Source organism: Odocoileus virginianus, chromosome 28 (genome assembly GCF_023699985.2).
Source record: "Odocoileus virginianus isolate 20LAN1187 ecotype Illinois chromosome 28, Ovbor_1.2, whole genome shotgun sequence".
Classification (NCBI taxonomy): Eukaryota; Metazoa; Chordata; class Mammalia; order Artiodactyla; family Cervidae; genus Odocoileus; species Odocoileus virginianus.
This window is the reverse complement of record NC_069701.1, coordinates 22,482,328-22,499,266: the sequence shown is the minus strand read 5'-3', so window position 1 is coordinate 22,499,266 and position 16,939 is coordinate 22,482,328. Positions and strand designations below refer to the sequence as shown.

The window sequence follows — 16,939 nt, the reverse complement described above, 5'->3', positions numbered from 1 at the left end:
CAGTGGACCATCTTTAAAACTGCTGCCTCATAGGGCACAGTTCATCCTACCTTTTCAGGAAAGAGTAAGTCCCGAGGATAGAAAATTTAGCAGTGGAAAAACAAAACTTATGTGCACATGTACATATTTGGGAATGGATAGGAATGTTTGCAAAGCCTTTCAGAAGAAGCATTCCACATGAAAGGTATAATGAAGCAGTTCACTGTTCTTTGTCTAGACTTGATTATTAGAATTTCAGTAATGATTATTTTTTCAGGGGAAGGTCCTTTTGGGCTGTTCTTTGTTGTTTTAACAGGTTGCCTTGTAAATGGAAATTTTCTCTGCTTCTTGCCTCAAGTATAATATGTAATATTCGCTCTTTGGTATTATAGATTTCCTTTAGTAGCTACAAAGGCATTTTACTAGACCCTGAGGCTAGTGTAATAGAATACTTGAAAATGCATGCAGCTTCTTAGGCTCTGAACTGAGCACCTTTCAGCCCATTCCTAGCAATTACATTTTTCCTAAATTATTAAGGTGTTCTGAATTCTCTCATTGTGCACTAATGTGAAGGAGAGGAGTCTTAGGTGAAGTGTGATAGCTCTCTTCAAATGGTGTGAAGGACTAGCAGAAAAAAAACTGAACTTTTTCTGTGTAGTTACATATAGTAGGATTAGGAGCAATGCGTACAAATCAGGAAAAGGTGGATTCGAGTTTGGTTTTGTAACAACTGGACGTGCTTGGCAGTGAAGCCAGTTAGCCTTTAGAGTAGAGTAGTGAGGCCCCTGTCACTGCAGGTATATAAGCACTCCAAAGCCAAGGTTCTGCAACAGAATAGCTCTTTCTCTGTCACCAGGCAGAAAGCGTTCTTCTGTCACCAGACATCGTAGTGAGGGTTGATTATGTTTATTTATTTCTATAGTAATTGAGATTTGTAAGGGCTGTTTAGGCTTCCCATGTGGCTTAGTGGTAAAAATCTGCCTGCCAAGCAGGAGACGCAGGTTCAATCCCTGAGGTGGGAAGATTCCCTGAAGAAGGAAATGGCAACCCACTCCAGTATTCTAACCTGGGAGATACAGGGGCAAAGAAGTGTGGTGGGCTACAGTCCATGGGGTCGCAAAAGAGTTGGACACGACTTTGCAACTAAACAATAACAAGGACCGTTTAGAGAGGATGGTAGTGGTGGTTTAGTCACTAAATTGTGTCTAACTCTTGCAACCCCATGGACTGTAGCCTGCCAGCCTCCTCTGTCCAGGGGATTCTCCAGGCAAGAACAATGGAGTGGGTTGCCATTTTCTTCTCCATTAGAGAAGATAGAAGGTCAAATTTACATGACTTTTGACTAGCTGGGTGAAAGGCAACCTATCATCGTAATATGTAGTGGGTATCATTTCTTTTCTGAGATACCTGTTTCATAAGAGTTTTAGTGGATGGAATAAAGCCATTGTTATAAGAGCACAGACTGTCCTTTGACTTTTAAGGTAGTTTCTCCATCCTACCAGAGAACTCTCTGCCAACGGAAGAGGGGAGTATTTGTGCCATTCCCTCTGTCCTTGGCGGTACTCTTTTGGTCGTGAGCAGTGGGGGAGATGACGTGCAAGGGCGTTTCTGTGTGTCTGTCACAGAGACACCATTCATACCTGGCGTGTCTTCACATCTTGTGAACCCTGAAGGGTTTGTACATATCACTGGGCAACACTCGCTCTCTGGCCCTAAAAGACACCTCCTTCAGGCCAGGCTTTCATGCGAGAATTAATCTGGAGGATACGTTGACCAGGTCGCCTCCACATCTAGACTCCTGTTCCTGATGCTGCATGTTTGCTCAGAGATCAGAGAAACCAAATCCTTCGGAGCTGAACTGTCATAAACGAGGGCCTGCTCTGTGCCTGGGGTCACAGATACAAAGGTGATTAAGACAACTCTTTTCCCCTCTAGATGTTTCCTGGACAGGGGCAGTTTCTAGTTACTCTATGTAAAGAAAGAGAAGCAAGATCTTGAAGTAGCGAAGGATAGGCCGGTAGAAGATTACTGCCTGTCTCCCTTTTGCTCAGATCCAGGATCTCAGCGGCAGCCTAGAACTTGAAGGTGGAGCCTTTGCTCCGCCAGCACCTGGCCCGTTGTACCTTTCCCAGGGGGACTGCCTCAAGCCCTGGGAAGGACCCCGCCTCCTTCCGCAGGGACTCTCACTGGCTCCGTGCCCCAGCCTCCTCTGACAGCCCAGCGCCCCCTGGCCTTGGGTGTTCAACCCACACAACCCTTTGTCTCTTCGCAGACTCTTTGGTGGGAAGCCTACCAAGCAAGTGCCCATCGCCACAGCTGAAAACATGAAAAACTCGGTGGTCATCTCCAATCCTCATGCCACCCTGAGCCAGCAGGGTAACTTAGAGTCCCCTTCGGGCAGCGGCGTCCTGAGCAGCGGGAGCAGCAGCCCTCTCTACAGTAAGAACGTGGACAGCACCCAGTCCCCGCTGGCCTCCAGCCCCAGCTCTGCCCACTCGGGCCCCTCCAACAGCCTCACCTGGGGCACGAATGCCAGCAGCTCCTCGGCTGTGAGCAAGGACGGCCTGGGCTTCCAGTCGGTCAGCAGCCTCCACACCAGCTGCGAGTCCATTGACATCTCCCTGGGCAGCGGAGGGGCGCTGAGTCACAACTCCTCCACGGGCCTCATCGCTGCCTCCAAGGACGACGCCCTCACCCCCTTTGTCAGAACCAACAGTGTGAAGACCACACTGTCGGAAAGGTTGGTGCTGTGCGTTTGGCTGCCTTTATCTCCCCGAAAGACGCCCCTCCGAGAGTCCAGACATTATGTTGGGAAGCCCAGGTGGTGTTTACCTCTGCTGGGTGATCTCTGTCTGTCGGATCACTGCTGTCTCTCCGGGGGAAAGCCAGGTTGGGTTGGAGTAAGCCGGCTCTGCTTCCTGTTATCTTTCTCACTGTGGTTACTCTCAGCGCGTGGAGTTGCTGCAAGTCTCCTGGGGGCAGATTTCATGCTTCCGTTTTAAAACAGCATTCCACCTGCGAGGTCCTTCCTTTTTATCCTGTTTGTTCATCACCTGCTTCTTTCCCTGCCCTTGTAATGGTGCGGGCCGAGTTGGTGGCGGCTGCATCCCCGGAGTGCGTGGTGGGGTACTCCTTAAGTAGCTGAGTCGACGTGGCAAACACCCTCCTACCGAAGGGGCTGCGGGGCGGAGTGATAGGAGATCACGCACCCGGAGTCTTCCTCGGAGCTTCGAATCTCACTGTAGCCGTGATAACATGTCTGCCTTCTCCACGTGGGGAAGAAAGCCAGTATCAGCCCTGGGAATGAGCAAAATGTTCTAGTCATTGTGTGTGACGCCCTGCGCCCTTCCTTCCCATCTAATGCTCCTTCTCTTGTTTTCCACCTGCCTGGCCTTCTAGCCCTCTCTCTTCCCCCGCCGCTAGCCCTAAGTTCTGCAGAAGTACTCTGCCCCGGAAACAGGACAGGTAATGACACCCTAGGCCGGGGGCCCCACCGAGCCTCTAGCGTCCTCTGCCCCACCCTGTGTCGAGCCGGATGTTCTGTGTGAGGCTGTTGGCCTGCGGCTTCCGCTTGTGTTCGTGGCCCCGTTGTACTCTGTGACCCCCACCCCAACCCGAGACATGCCCGTGAGGGTCGGTTCCGCTGTCCACACAGCTCCGGGAGAGGTGCGCTGGGCCCGCCCTCCCCTCCCAGCTTGGGGAGGAAGCTCAAACCTGCCACCTGAAAAGGGGCGGCAGAAGCTCTCACTGGCATGTCAGCTTCCCCCGTGGCATGCTCCTTGCTCCCTAGCTTCCCGCCCTTTCGCCTCCCTCCCTTCCCGCTCCAGGCCCAGACGTGACCTACCACCCACCACGCAGCTTGGCCCTCACCTCTGTCTCCCCGCCACCCCCACTCCCCACGCAGCTGGCTCTTTGCCCTCTCCAAGGCTTCTGCCGCAGTTTGTGTCTCGCAGGCCATTGTGTTCTGGATCCCCATTTTCTGTAAAGATAAGAAGAACATGGGGAGTGTTATTGGCCCCCAGCTGCCCTGTGGGTGGGCCTCAGAGATGGATTATTGACCTTGAATTTGTGGGGGGGAGCTGTGGCTTGGCCAAACATAATAAGCAGATGTTGTTTCATGCTAGGGGGGATAAAAATTAGCGAAAACCCTCTTCACCGTGTCAACAGCAAAAACTTTGCTTTGGTCGGACTTACAGACCAAGCCTTTAAACCTCCGTCTTTGGAAATCTGAATGCTGTGACTTTGTCAGCCAGCAAGTTGTAACATGCCCCAGCTCTGCCCAAGGCTCAGCTTCTAGCTCCACGCAATGAGGGCCTCGAAAGCTGAGAGGGATCCGGAATCCACTTGTTACAGATGAATTCCAAATATGCAGACTGCTGGCCTCTTGAAACCGTCCAACAAGTCCCTTCTTTCACTTGAAGTCATCACCGGAGGCATCTGGGGGTGGGCCAGAGTGCTTACGGGTGCAGGGAGCCCTGAGCACAGGCGGTACCGATGGGCGACGGGCCGGGGCAGGCCTGGGCGCTGCTTCAAGGTGGGGGCAGCCCCTGGGTACAGCTCTGAACCCGGGGAAGAGGAAGGAGCAGTTGGGGCCGAGTGGCTCGGGCCCCCCGATGCTGGGGTTGGAGGCGCCCAGGAGTGAGCACAGGCCTCGGTTTCCTTTGTCCCCGTCGCTGTGGCTGTGTTGCATGCAATGGACTTCTCCCCGGTGAAGTGAGTCTCTTCCTGCGGATCTCTAGGCCCCCCAAGCCTTTCCCACCTCACGTTGCCTGCTCTCCTTGTGCTTCCCTGAGGTTCTCATGTTTGTTTTAACTTTCCTACAGTGACCCGCACCTTGATAGGAACACTTTGCCTAAAAAAGGACTCAGGTATCTGTGTTTCCTCCTTGCATCCGTGCCATCTGCTGTGGCTCTGGGGCTTGGCTGTGTGACTTGCTCATGGCTGATCAGGGTGCGGGTGGGCTGGGGGTCCCTGCTTGGGCCCACGTGGCAGGACCCTGTGGACGACGGCTCTCCTCGCAACCCTCTTGTTCTCATCGCTCCATTTGTCGGCTTCTTTTGCTTGAGCAGGGGCTGTGCTCTTTAAGGCTTACTGTGGTCAAACCATCTCATGACAGCGATCCCTGAGCAAACCCGGAGAGCAGTTATGGCTACTTCTGGGGCCAGTGGGTTTAATTGCTGATCACTTCGCCATGACCATTCCATCCACGGCTGTCTTCCGAGAGAAAGGATATGACTTGTAGCATGTTGATTTGTCAGCCAGGACATGAGCAAAGAAGAGAAATATTCCCCTCCTCCCCACCCCCAGTCTGAGGATTTTTTACTTTTTGGCCCATATAAAGTTGCTAAGGACAGGTGCTTTGCACTTGTCTGAATATTCTAATCTAAAATCAGGTCGGTTTTCAATGCCCCACAAGATACGAGGCGATCATTTTTTTTTTTTTTTAACGTAAAGAAAGAAAAAACTTTCTTTCCTAGAGGGAGTGTCGTCTCATTCACTATAAGTGATGGCTCATTTTTGACTCTGGTCCTGGTGTAACAAGATGCTATAAGTCACCATTGCTCACACCATTCACCTCACTTTGCCACCCAGAAGAACTTCAGTCCTACCGCCTGTCCTGTGATCTTAATGTCATGTGGTTGCAGCTATCATTTCTCTCGCTCTCTAAACACCTCGTCCTTTGTAGCATCCGCTTCACCCTGCACTAAGCATTAAGAGCTTTCGCAAAACATGGAAGTTGGAATGAAATGTTTCGTTGCTGTCGTGTATGTCGGTAGTTAATAGCCAGCAGCTCTTAAGGCTGAGAGCATTTTGACCGGTAATGGAAGGTAGGTATCAATGCTTCCTTTCAACAGGAGCTCCGAGTGCAGCCAAATCTAAGAATCTAAGAAGTATTGAAAAACCCCCAGCAGACCTCCCGAGGGAGGAAGTTCAGCCTTGTGGCCTTCGAGAGGGGAGTTGGCAAGGCCTGTTGTGTTTAACAGTTTTCATCATGCCTGTGAGAGCTGCTTGTTGGCACTCAGGCCAGTGTTTAAATCATACCCGCTCTTCAGTGAGTTTGACCTTGATGCCCCACTGTTGCTTCATGTAGAAGCTCACTTCTGAATATTAGCATTTCATAATCCTGTGTATATTTCTGGAGCAGATCTATCCTATGAAAACTATGTAACTCTAGCTTTTAAAAATTGTGTTTTTTTGTTTGTTTGTTTTTTTAATTCAGAATGGAGATATGTGACATGGTATCCTCAGCCAATTAATGGGACCTGGAAAGTCCAATTCTAGTAAAAACATTAAGGAAGAACCATGTCTATATTCCGAATTCTCACTGTGGTTCTCTTTCTGGCTCACCTGCTCTGTACACACACATATCTGGTAGTCACCCCACCAGAATCTGTTTATAAGTCCAAAGTACTCTGGTCACTTGGGCACTTTAGAAATTTGAGATGCTGCCTGTGGGCATGATGAGGAGAGCATGGATTTGGGGATCAGATGCGTATGGATTGAAACTTCGGTAAAATGGGAGTGACAGCACCTGCATTGCTGGGAGAGTCTGAGGCTTCAGCGAGATAAAGTCTGTGAAGGCACCTGGTGTGTTGGAGACATTCAGTAAATCATTACCAGATACGTTTCAGAATTGACGAGGAGGTGGGCCTCGTGTGAGACCCAGTGATTTGGGGTCCCCTCTGAAGACTGGTTTCTGCCAGGCTACAGCCACTGCTGTCAGCCTTGGTCTCCTCACACCTTCTGTTACGTGTCTGGTTTCTGATACTCTGTGATTCACGGCTGCTTATTTGCACTTCAGAATGCAGATGCCAGGAGCTATCTAATTAAAACTTCCTCAGAGTTCTGACAACAGCTTGTTTCATTGCCTCAGTCCTGTCAAGGTGGGGGCTTTGAAATGACACCGTCATGAATCAACATGTTACAGATACGCCCAGAGCCGGCTCTTTGAGCATTTACCAATCTCGTTCCCTTCATGTAGTTCCCTTTAAACTGAAAGGAATTGCAGTTTTCCCCAAAGACAGCCAAGTAGCCAAAAAGGTTTTGAGAACATTTGTGAGTTGCAGAATGTGTAGCAACCTGATTTTTCAAACATCAGACTTTCTTCCTTTATGTTTGGATATATATTTTCTTTTTATATGTTTATTATCCGCTCCGGGGCGCTCATTCTCATAAGCGTTGTTCCTAGTTAATCCCAGCCCGATTTCTGTCTGTCCAGGTATACCCCCACCTCCCAGCTCCGCACGCAAGAAGACGCAAAAGAATGGTTACGGTCCCACTCTGCAGGAGGCCTGCAGGACACCGCCGCCAACTCTCCTTTCTCCTCTGGGTCCAGTGTAACTTCTCCTTCTGGAACAAGATTTAACTTTTCTCAGCTGGGTGAGTAGCCACTTGGCATTTAACGATGTTGATCGGCACCTTGGGGCGGAAGTTATCTTGCATTTTGAAAGAGACATGTGGTCATGTAGTTCTCAGTATCTGATCTGCCCTCAGCAGTGAAGTTTGATTACAGGCTATTGATAGCGAAAGGAAAGAGAAAGGTTTCTCGGTTCTCTACCGGTAATTTTCTCTACATGGTTGATGTAGGTAGGGCAAACTATCCGTAGAATGAGAAGCATGTATTCTAAGATCTCTGAAGAAGTACGTTCTACAACATATCCCACATTTGGTCATCCTCTTTGCTTTATTAAACCAGAAATAAAGATCAAGTTTTGATTGAATGAGTATTCTTGGAAGTGCCTACCAGTGACATAAGGCTTTGACTGGCACAATGAGGAAAGGAAAAGAATTTGTAACATAGTCCCTGCTGGCATGTCAATGGGTGCTTTTTTAGAGAGACAGACCCCCACACAGACTAATCAACAGGTAAACGAGAATAGTTCAAAGCTTTATGTGAAATCGTGTAAAAACTGAATGTGATCCAATAGCAAGTATTATACACAGAGAAAGGCAAGACTAGTCCTAGCTTGAATGACTGGGGAAGGTTACATGGAGGTGGCGGGATGAGAGCTGAGCCTTCCAAGATGGATACAGAGGGAAGCATTTTTTCCAGCCTCATCGCATTCTTCAGGGAGGCAGCCTTTTCTGATTATTGTGAATAAGAAACTTGGTCTTAAAGGACTTCTAATCAAGGAAGGCTTAACTCTTCATTTTTAATGAACCGGCTGCACTTCTGAACTATTTTACATTACTGAAGTGGACAGGAGTTTAATAAGAAAGCCAGTTTCGGCTGAAGTACACGCGCCCCCTTTGTGCTGAAGCTTTGCAGGCACCACTGAAATCTCCCCATCAGAGACAGTGAGACCTGTGTTCCTGTTGTGCTTCCTCAGCTGTAACTCTTTGAGGCAAGAGTTTTTTGTCATGCACAAATGCTTCCCATCTGATCAAAAGCCCGGCTGAACTATTTTGGGCTTTTGGCTTTAGAGAGAATTGTCCCAGATGAGCCCAGAGAGTAATTAGCTCATGCCTGGAAGGTGATACTAGCTTGTCTGAACGTGCCAAGTGGGAAAGCTGGGGCCCGGAGCCTCGCTTTGGCACTGACCCACCTTTCCTCCCTTATTTTTAGCTCTAAGTGTGTTTCTCAAATGCAGATGTGACTACCTTTGAGAAAACAAAGGGAGAGGAGTTGACAGGCCTGGAGATGGCCGATCGTCCGCAGCCTCCTCTCTGTCCCCTTCAGGGCCGTGAGCCTCCAACCTTTTGACTGACTTCTTTCCTTGCAGCGAGTCCCACCACCGTCACCCAGATGAGCTTGTCCAACCCGACCATGCTGAGAACCCACAGCCTCTCCAATGCCGACGGGCAGTATGACCCGTACACCGACACCCGCTTCCGCAACAGTTCCATGTCCCTGGACGAGAAGAGCAGAACCATGAGCCGCTCAGGCTCATTCCGGGATGGGTTTGAGGAAGGTAAGCGAGCCAGGAGATTCACCCTCTCTCCCAGCATGCAGAGTGGTTAGCGTTCCTCTAGACTGAGATCGCATCATCAAGGCAAGAGCCCACCTGCCTGAGATTCCAAGTCACCGGCTTGCGCTGGGGAGCTCTCAACAGTAGGGTCTGACTCTCAGTTAACCTTGCAGGTCTTGAGGGAAGAGGCTGCTGACAAAACACTGGTGAGCCCTGGAGTTGGCTGAGTTCCACTGTAAGGCTCAGCTGCTGGTGCACCATCTTGGCAACACCAGTTATGAGAAAGTTCACTTTTCTGTGCCGCTGCACTGGGATCATTTTGGGGGTCTGTAGGCCGCCATGCTTCTCCATGTTGCTCCAGAATCTTCTATCTTTTTTCTCAAGCACCAGTTTTTTTGTTTTTTTTTTTTTAAGTTTTTTGCATTCAGTTTTGCCCTTTTCCTTCTTTGCTTGCTAATTGGGAATATTTGGGGTAGGATTTTTATGTTTTGTTTGTTTTAATCAGAATTTGGGGGAGAAAACTACTGTGGGCACCTTCATCGGCCATCTTCCTGCCTCGATTCATTTCTTCTTCCTTTAGGCAAAGTGTGAGTTAGGGGAGCCAGCAGTCAAAATGTCAGGCACATCCCTCCACCCCCTTCCCCCAAAGCAAAGATGAAGTTGATAATATACTGGTGTTTTATCATTGGTGTCTTACCAGTGATGAACATGGTTAAGGATATGGGGTCATACTGCTGGGGTTTGAATTCCAGCTCCACTACTTCTTAGGTATATGATCTTGGACAAGTTAACTTCACCTCTCTATTGCCTTTGTATTTTCACTGATAAGAATAGGAGTACCTGAGTCCTGAAATTAAATCAGAATTAAAATTATGAGAATTAAATATATATGAGATAATATATATAAATGTTAATCCAATAATGCTAGTACCTGTCGTAGCCTGAACACTCAGCTTCAGCATTGATGTCCTGGCAGCTGGAAATCCCCAGCCAGAGGAGGGAAGACTCTTGGGGCAAACGAGGCTGAGAGCCCTAGCCCTAGCTGTACCTTCTTTGCTAGTGACAGAATAGAATAGGTGTGCAGAGGGGAGTCATAGGCACGTCCCTCTGTTCCTAGTCCCTGTGAGACAGGGAAAATGTGCCCAGTGTCCTCCTGGTAGAACAAATGAAGTTGTGATGGTTGAGGAAATCCCTAAGTAAGTCCACAGGGGGAGAAATGCAGGCTGTTGGTTTCTGCTCTGCCCAGTGTTCTTTTTAACAAAAGTTTTAGTTTAGTTACAGAGCAGTTGCCCTGTGGTTAATCTTCCTTCATTCTCTCCACTCTGATTGTATCATTTGCATCCAGTGGCATCCAGGGAGCAGACACTAGTCTGTAAATCCATATATGGGAACCCACTGGGATGGTGGATTAAAGAGGGGTGGAGCCTGAGTTACTGAGAATGTTTTGCTGGATTTAAGGGCTAGAAATCAGTGTTTTAACCACTCAGAGCAGTAATAGAGGAGGGCATGTTGATCCTAAGGTGAAGGAGTAGGTCGTTTGTCTTGAACTTTTTTCTGCTCAGTGGGCAAGCGGAGCGTGGCCACCAAGCATTTCCCCGCCCTCCTGATGATGACTTGAGTCTGTAGTGCACCCCGTTCATCTGCTCTGTCCTGGGTGTACCTGAGTGAACGGTGTTCCATCCTGCAGCTTGTCCAAACAAGCACACTTCGCCTCATAAAGGTCCAGGACCATTACAGTATCATCATCAGATGGCTTTTATTTATTCCATCTGGAATCAAGCTGTCAGGCAGCACAACTGTGGGCTATCTGGGATGTTAAAGTGACATTGATAAAAAGGACTTGCCCACAAGCAGTGTCTAGACTTTTGTAAACCCTGATGATTCATGGTGATGTGGAACTCACTGCAGAGGTAAAATCAAATTCAGGGAGAAGGAGTAGGGGCTGTTGTCGATGTATCAGTACTAAGAAACATGTTACGTCTTCATCTTTTGGGAAATTTGGTATTAGATTGTTTTATTTCTTCCAAAGCTGTTACATTACAAAAGCGAAATAGGGCTTGTGCACTTAGGTGTTTTTAATTCCACTGGCTGAAGACTTCCCCCCCCCCACCCCCCTGCTCTTGAATATATAAACTCCTGGTGTTGCAGAAACAGCTGGGAAAAAAATTCATATCTCATGTTTGGGCCAAATAGAACCTCCTCATAAGAGGCAGTTAGGTCTATCATATGCCAGAAAGCAAATACTAATAGAAATTTAGGAAGAATTAGCCCAAGTCCTTGTGTGAGGTTTTTGTGGGATTTAATTAGCACTTTGCCTTTTGAAGGAAATAAAAGTTATAAATATGTAGATGAGTACAAGCATGGCCCAGGTGCAACCTTTCAAAGTTATTTCAGGTAAATTAATTTCCATCAGGCACATTATGTGATCTTCAAGTCGGCTTTAATAGGGTACTTTAGAGAGATGCTTGAGGCATTTTTCAAATGAATGTCTTTGGAGTAAAAAATCCAGGACTTTACCAATCGTCCCTAAGAAATGGTGCAGTCTAAACCAGTTTATCTGGAGCCCGCAGAAACAAAGCTGCTTATTAGTAAATAAATCCTGTGTTGCAGCTCCCGGGTGCTTCCCCCCCCCCCCCCCGAGTTACACTTGGATTCAAGTCCTGGTACCTCCACTGTTAGCATGGTGACTTTGGGTAAGGGCCTTGCCTTGGTCAGCCTATTTCCTGTTCACTAAAATGTGGAAAATAATTGTACCTACTTCAAAGGACTGGCATGAAGATTAGGTGAGATAAATCCTGGAAGGCATTTAGTAGAATGACTTTGAAAGGGGTTTATAGTAAGTACTCAATCAGCAGTAGCTGTTGTAACAGTTGTATGTTTTGTTTTATCCTTCTCCCCGTGGGCCATTTCAACCCCATTTTGTTTATGGCAAAATTGAACAGAAGAAGTGACTTGGGGACTTTTTGCAGCCAGGACTGCTAGGTCCTGAACTCCTGAACTCTCAGCCCTCTGTTTTCTCTGCTCAGTCCTACTTTACACGTTTCCTTGGCCATAGCTGGGCTCTCTTACATGAACCTTCATCAGTGTGGTCTCCATCTTCAGTTACGTTTTCTTAGCTGGTTGAGAGGGTGGCCCAGTAGCCACGAGAACCACATCTCACCTCCCTGACTCCTTCCACAGCCCCCAGTAGCAGAGGGGGATCTAGAGTGCGACGCCCAGATTCACCTTCTCTCTCCACTCCCAGCCACCTGTGTGTGCCTGACCACATCCGTTAACCCCTCTGGGCCTTCATTTACTCCTGTGTTTGTTAGGGGTGGAAATTGCTGCCCTACTGGGAATGTTGCCTACACATTCTCTGTGATGTTGAGGATCACTGCAAACAGTAGTATAAGTGAGAAAGTGCTTTGATTAGTATGAAGCTGAATATGTACATTATATATAATATATAATATATATATACACACACACACACACACATATATATACATATATATATATATATATATGATGCCCCAGTGTTCCAGCAGAGGCACTTGTTTGCTTTGTTGGCTAGACTATGCCCAGTTGTCATTCCATCATGTGATTTCACCCCTATCTGTGCTTTAGGTTGGGGTGAAGTCACATTCTTCTCAAACACACACTGTATGCTTGCTTGGTCCCAGCTTGTGCCTGTGTAGATTGAATGAAGGCTTTAGGAAACCATTCTAAATATACCAGAAGGCTTTACCAAAAACAAACAAAAGTAAACCTCAGAAACCAGTAAGTAAATCTCAGTAAGTGAGATCACTCAAGGGCAAAGCCATCTCCAGATTTCTGGTCTGCAGATCCTGTTCCTGAATGCTATAGGACCTTATGCAGGTCACTTAACCTCTCTGGGTGTCAGAGAGTCAGAGGTGGCCTAGGTATTCTCTGGTTCCTTGTACCTTCAAATTTGGGGAAGGATAGGGAAGAAGCTGAAGGGCATGCTCCTGCTGCTCTGGGCTGTGCAAGTCTTGTGTGCGTTTTGTTGTCCAGAAGCATCCCAGCCGCATGACCCAGGCTCTGCCTTGGCTCAGCGTACTTGAAGGAGGGCCAGCTGCAGTGGTTCAGGCAGCCACATTCAGCTCGGGGTTGATCTGGAAAGCAAGGACTCTTCCTTTGGACCACAGCCTTGCTGTTGCTAGTTATGAGTAAGAGGAGTTAATTACAGAGAAAAATAATTACCTCCACCCGAAGCCTGCCAGATGTGCCTCTCTCTGCGTGCGGCCCCAGGCTTGCCCTGAGATGTTGCTGAAGGCAGTGTCAGTGAATCCATGTGTATGAGGTAGAGAAATAAGAGACAGGCTTCCCATTTTCACCAGCCAAAGTCCACACAGAAGCCCTGTGCAGGCCTCCAGAGCCGGCGTCTGGCAGGGCAGCGTGATAGAGCGGCGGCTCCATGCTACTTACATCTCTTCCTCCAACTTGGCCCCCAGTGTAATTTCCCCCCTAGTGTCTGTGTCGTGGGGCCAAAGTAACTTACTAACCCTTGAGATTGTTAGACAACTAGGTTAGGGCATGAGACACTTATTTTTATGTGTGGACATATTAACACTGAAAGCCATTATTGGCCATTAACACCTTCAGTTGATTTTTTATGGGCACAGGCCAGGTGAGTGATGGGTGGAGGAAGAATAGAGGGAAAGATCTAGAACCCCAGGCATTGCTGAGGAGGGTGGATATAAGTGACAGTGCAGCGACAGCCTCAGGGCAGCTGGCAGCTTCTGAGAGGAGAGGACCAGGAGTGCAAGCCCAGGATCTGTGTGGACAGAGGAGAGAGGAAGCTGCTCTGGTGGCCATGTGGGAAATGAGGTCAGGTTCCTGGAGAAGATGACATTTGAGCTGATCCCACTGGAGATCTGAACGGGCAGGGATGGGAAACATCCTAAACCAAGGGAGCTGCACCAGGAGAGACTCTCAGATGGCAAAGAACTTCACAGGTCATGCGTGAGAGCGGGATTCAGAGTGTGAAAGGAGCGCCTGAGGGAAGGCTGGGGTTCGGGACGTTTATTGGGAATACGGTGTGGAGGCACCGGGGAGGTTGGCGCAGTCGTGGGTGGGACATCTGTGGGCAGGTAGCTTCTGCTGACCACTGATCTGAGTCGAGTTCACTCCTTGGGTGGTAAGTGAAAGCCGTTTGGTGCACATGTATTCCTCCCCAGCTTCCCACTCTCAGATCACAGGTGAGCATGCGGTGTGGTGGAAAGGGTAGGGCCATCTTACTCCTGGTCAGGGAGGCTGTGACCTATCAAAAGATCTGTGAGGTCTCCACAGGCATATTTCTATCTTTCAAGCAGTGTTTTTGAGAGATTACTAGGAAAAGGTCGTTAAAGAATCTGGTTTCCAAGAAGAGAAGTCAGCCAGAGTACCTAGTCCTGACAAAGACCGTGGCTTAAAATGACACGAAGACAGATAATAAAACATCTCCATGGCTTGGGGAGGTGAGGGAGGAAAGTACAGGATGGTTCTAAGTCCCAAAGTCCAGTCACAGCCAGGGGAGAGGACACTGTGTAAACATGACAAAAATCAGACGAAGAACCTCAGTTTCAGTGGATATATTTTCTAACCAATGTTCTGCTACATGGTCATCTTGAATGAATGTACTGTAGCCAACAGCCAGCCTCTTGTGTTCAGAATAATCAGCTCATCATTTTTTGCATCTACAAAGGACAGATGCTAGCAAAATATAAAATACATTTGCAACACGAATTTAACTTTAAGGGACACATAAGAAAAAAGAAAGGAATAAAATCTGCTGGAACGAAGCAGGTAGCACTTGCCTCTGGGTAATAGAACTATGAGTCACACAATTGATGGCCGTGAATGTGCTTCTTAACACTTCTCTGTACTTGAAACATTTGACTTATTAATTATGTATTATTTTGGTAGTCGGAGGGGGGAAGTGTTTAGAAGTTTGTAGGAAATAAAATGTGGCAACAGAAAAATGACTCCCATAGAAAATGATTCCTTACTTGACTTTGACCTATCACCGAACCAGGCGAGGTTGGGTCACGGTGAGGTGGTAGCTCCAAGCCTGGTAGTGTCCTCTGATGCCGAGTTTCTCCTTCCCTTCCCCTTTTGGGCTGCCTAGTAGCCAGCTATACAAGTGACCTTTTCTTTTTCTTTTTTTCATAGTTCATGGATCCTCACTCTCCTTGGTTTCCAGCACGTCATCAATTTATTCTACGGTGAGTATAAATCAATGTTGTATGGCTATGTGTGTCAAAAATAAAATATAAGCATGTCTCCTAGAGAAAGTATTTCCATCATAAGGGGATCAATTAGTTAGGGAACACAATTTGAAATTTACAAACAGCTATTGATTATAATGTACCAACCAATAAATCAGGAGCTGACTTTTGTGAAAGTGGCATTGTGCTTTGGGTAGTAACTGGTTAGAATGTATGAGATGCCTTTTACTGTTTTTTTCTTTCTTTAATTAATAAAAATATTAACTCACTTATTTGACTGTGTGGGGTCTCAGTTATGGCATGCATCATTGAGGATCTTTCGTTTGGCACATGGACTCTCTAGTTGTGGCACACAGTCATAGTTGCTCCGTGGCACGTGAGATCCCAGTTCCCCAGCCAGGGATCGAACCCACTTCTCCTGCGTTGGAAAGCAGATTCTTTAACTATTGGACTACCAAGGAAGTGCCAAGATGGCTTTTTCAACTTTGTATCTCCCTGTTTCTTTGTCTGTAAAGTAGAAAGAATAGAAGTCCCTACTTTGTGGAGTTGTACTGAGAATTAAATTTATGAAGATTTCTATTCATTGCAACATAAATTCCTGGAGAACAAGGACTTTTTTCTGGTTTTATTCCTAGTGCCTAGAACTGGGCCTGGCACATAGTGTTCAAATAACAGGTTTGAGCGAAATAAGAAGCTGCGGGTAAAGCAGTGAATAGAATGCACACAGCACAGAGGAAGCTCTCGTAAATGAAAGCTGTCAGCTGTGAGAGGGCTACTGAAAAAAAGCCACATGTAACCAAGTATAGTACTGGATTTGTTTGGGATGCTTTCTATAGCTATGTGAATAATTATTTATCTTAAAAACTTTCATTCGGGAATGCATATAAGGAAAAAAACACTTGATTAATTGGAAACTGGGGGTTCTTTAGCCCTTCATTCCATGAAGGACAGATGTTTTAATAACTCAGTTTTTGGTAATGCCAGGTATCTGGGCCATGTCGTGGGACAAACTGTAGATAGCCCCTTGTAAGTTAAAGGCCATCCCAGAATCAAGTTAAAGAGCCTAGGGCCTGACTGTTCCTTCTTGGGCGTATACCGAGCAGACTTCAGTGGTTCTTGACGTGGTCTGAGCTGAAGGACCTAGAAACATTCTCTTCTGTTCCTACCACCTTGTCCCTCCAGCTCCAAAATAACCTCTTGCCTCTGCTATGTCAACTTGTCTGAAGTGTTATCAGAGTCTGGGCTGTCATCCTAAAGGCTTTATATATAGTGACTTTGGGAAGGAGTCATTCAAGCGTTTACCCAGGAAAGCACAAGAATGGCCTTCTAGCTGTCAGCAGTTGAGGCCTCCGAGTCCCCCCCTGTAGAATGAAGCTCTGTGACGTGGGTCCCAGAGGGGATACTTGCAGACCTAGAGTCACTTCCTCCATGGTATTTACTGGTACCCAGTACATGCCGGGCTCTGGGCTGAGCCTTGAGGACATGGTTTAGGTGGGGAGAGGATCCTGCTGCGGAAAGCAGAATCCAGAGTCATGGAAGGCACGGGGTGGGGACGTGGGACTCAAGTTCCGTAGGGTTGGTATGGTGTTGCCGCAGCAGACATTTCAGTGCCCAAGCCTCAAATTTTCTCAGGCAGTTCCCAGGGTTTCCTGTCCACACGTTTTTCACTCAGAAAAGCAGCAATTGGGGGGCTGGCCTGCATCAGCCAGCCTCAGAGGGAAAGGACAGGAGCTCTTCACCTGTAATACTTCAATGGCAGGAAGCTATCACGTGCAGTTCCCGGCTGCTTCCCCTTTGTGCCATTCATGCCAACCCCTGGGAGTTCTTGCAGCCACAGGCTCT

The 16,939-nt window shown here is 47.6% G+C and overlaps 1 protein-coding gene across 9 annotated transcripts in view; it reads left to right on the top strand.

Annotated features, from left to right (window-relative positions):
- Positions 1–16,939, top strand: part of NAV2 (neuron navigator 2) — a 783,526-nt gene that overhangs the window by 715,615 nt on the left and 50,972 nt on the right. For 6 of the 9 annotated variants that reach the window (XR_011484330.1, XM_070457299.1, XM_020910136.2 and 3 more), the window contains 6 exons: positions 2,252–2,719; positions 3,379–3,444; positions 4,803–4,847; positions 7,199–7,359; positions 8,703–8,891; positions 15,042–15,094. Coding sequence is in view for 8 of the 9 variants with exons in the window: in XM_070457299.1 (XP_070313400.1) it covers positions 2,252–2,719; positions 3,379–3,444; positions 4,803–4,847; positions 7,199–7,359; positions 8,703–8,891; positions 15,042–15,094 (982 nt within the window). In the remaining variant the exon portion in view is untranslated. The remainder of the gene's footprint in view (positions 1–2,251; positions 2,720–3,378; positions 3,445–4,802; positions 4,848–7,198; positions 7,360–8,702; positions 8,892–15,041; positions 15,095–16,939) is intronic. The other 3 variants (XM_070457298.1, XM_070457297.1, XM_070457296.1) reach the window with 2 other exon arrangements.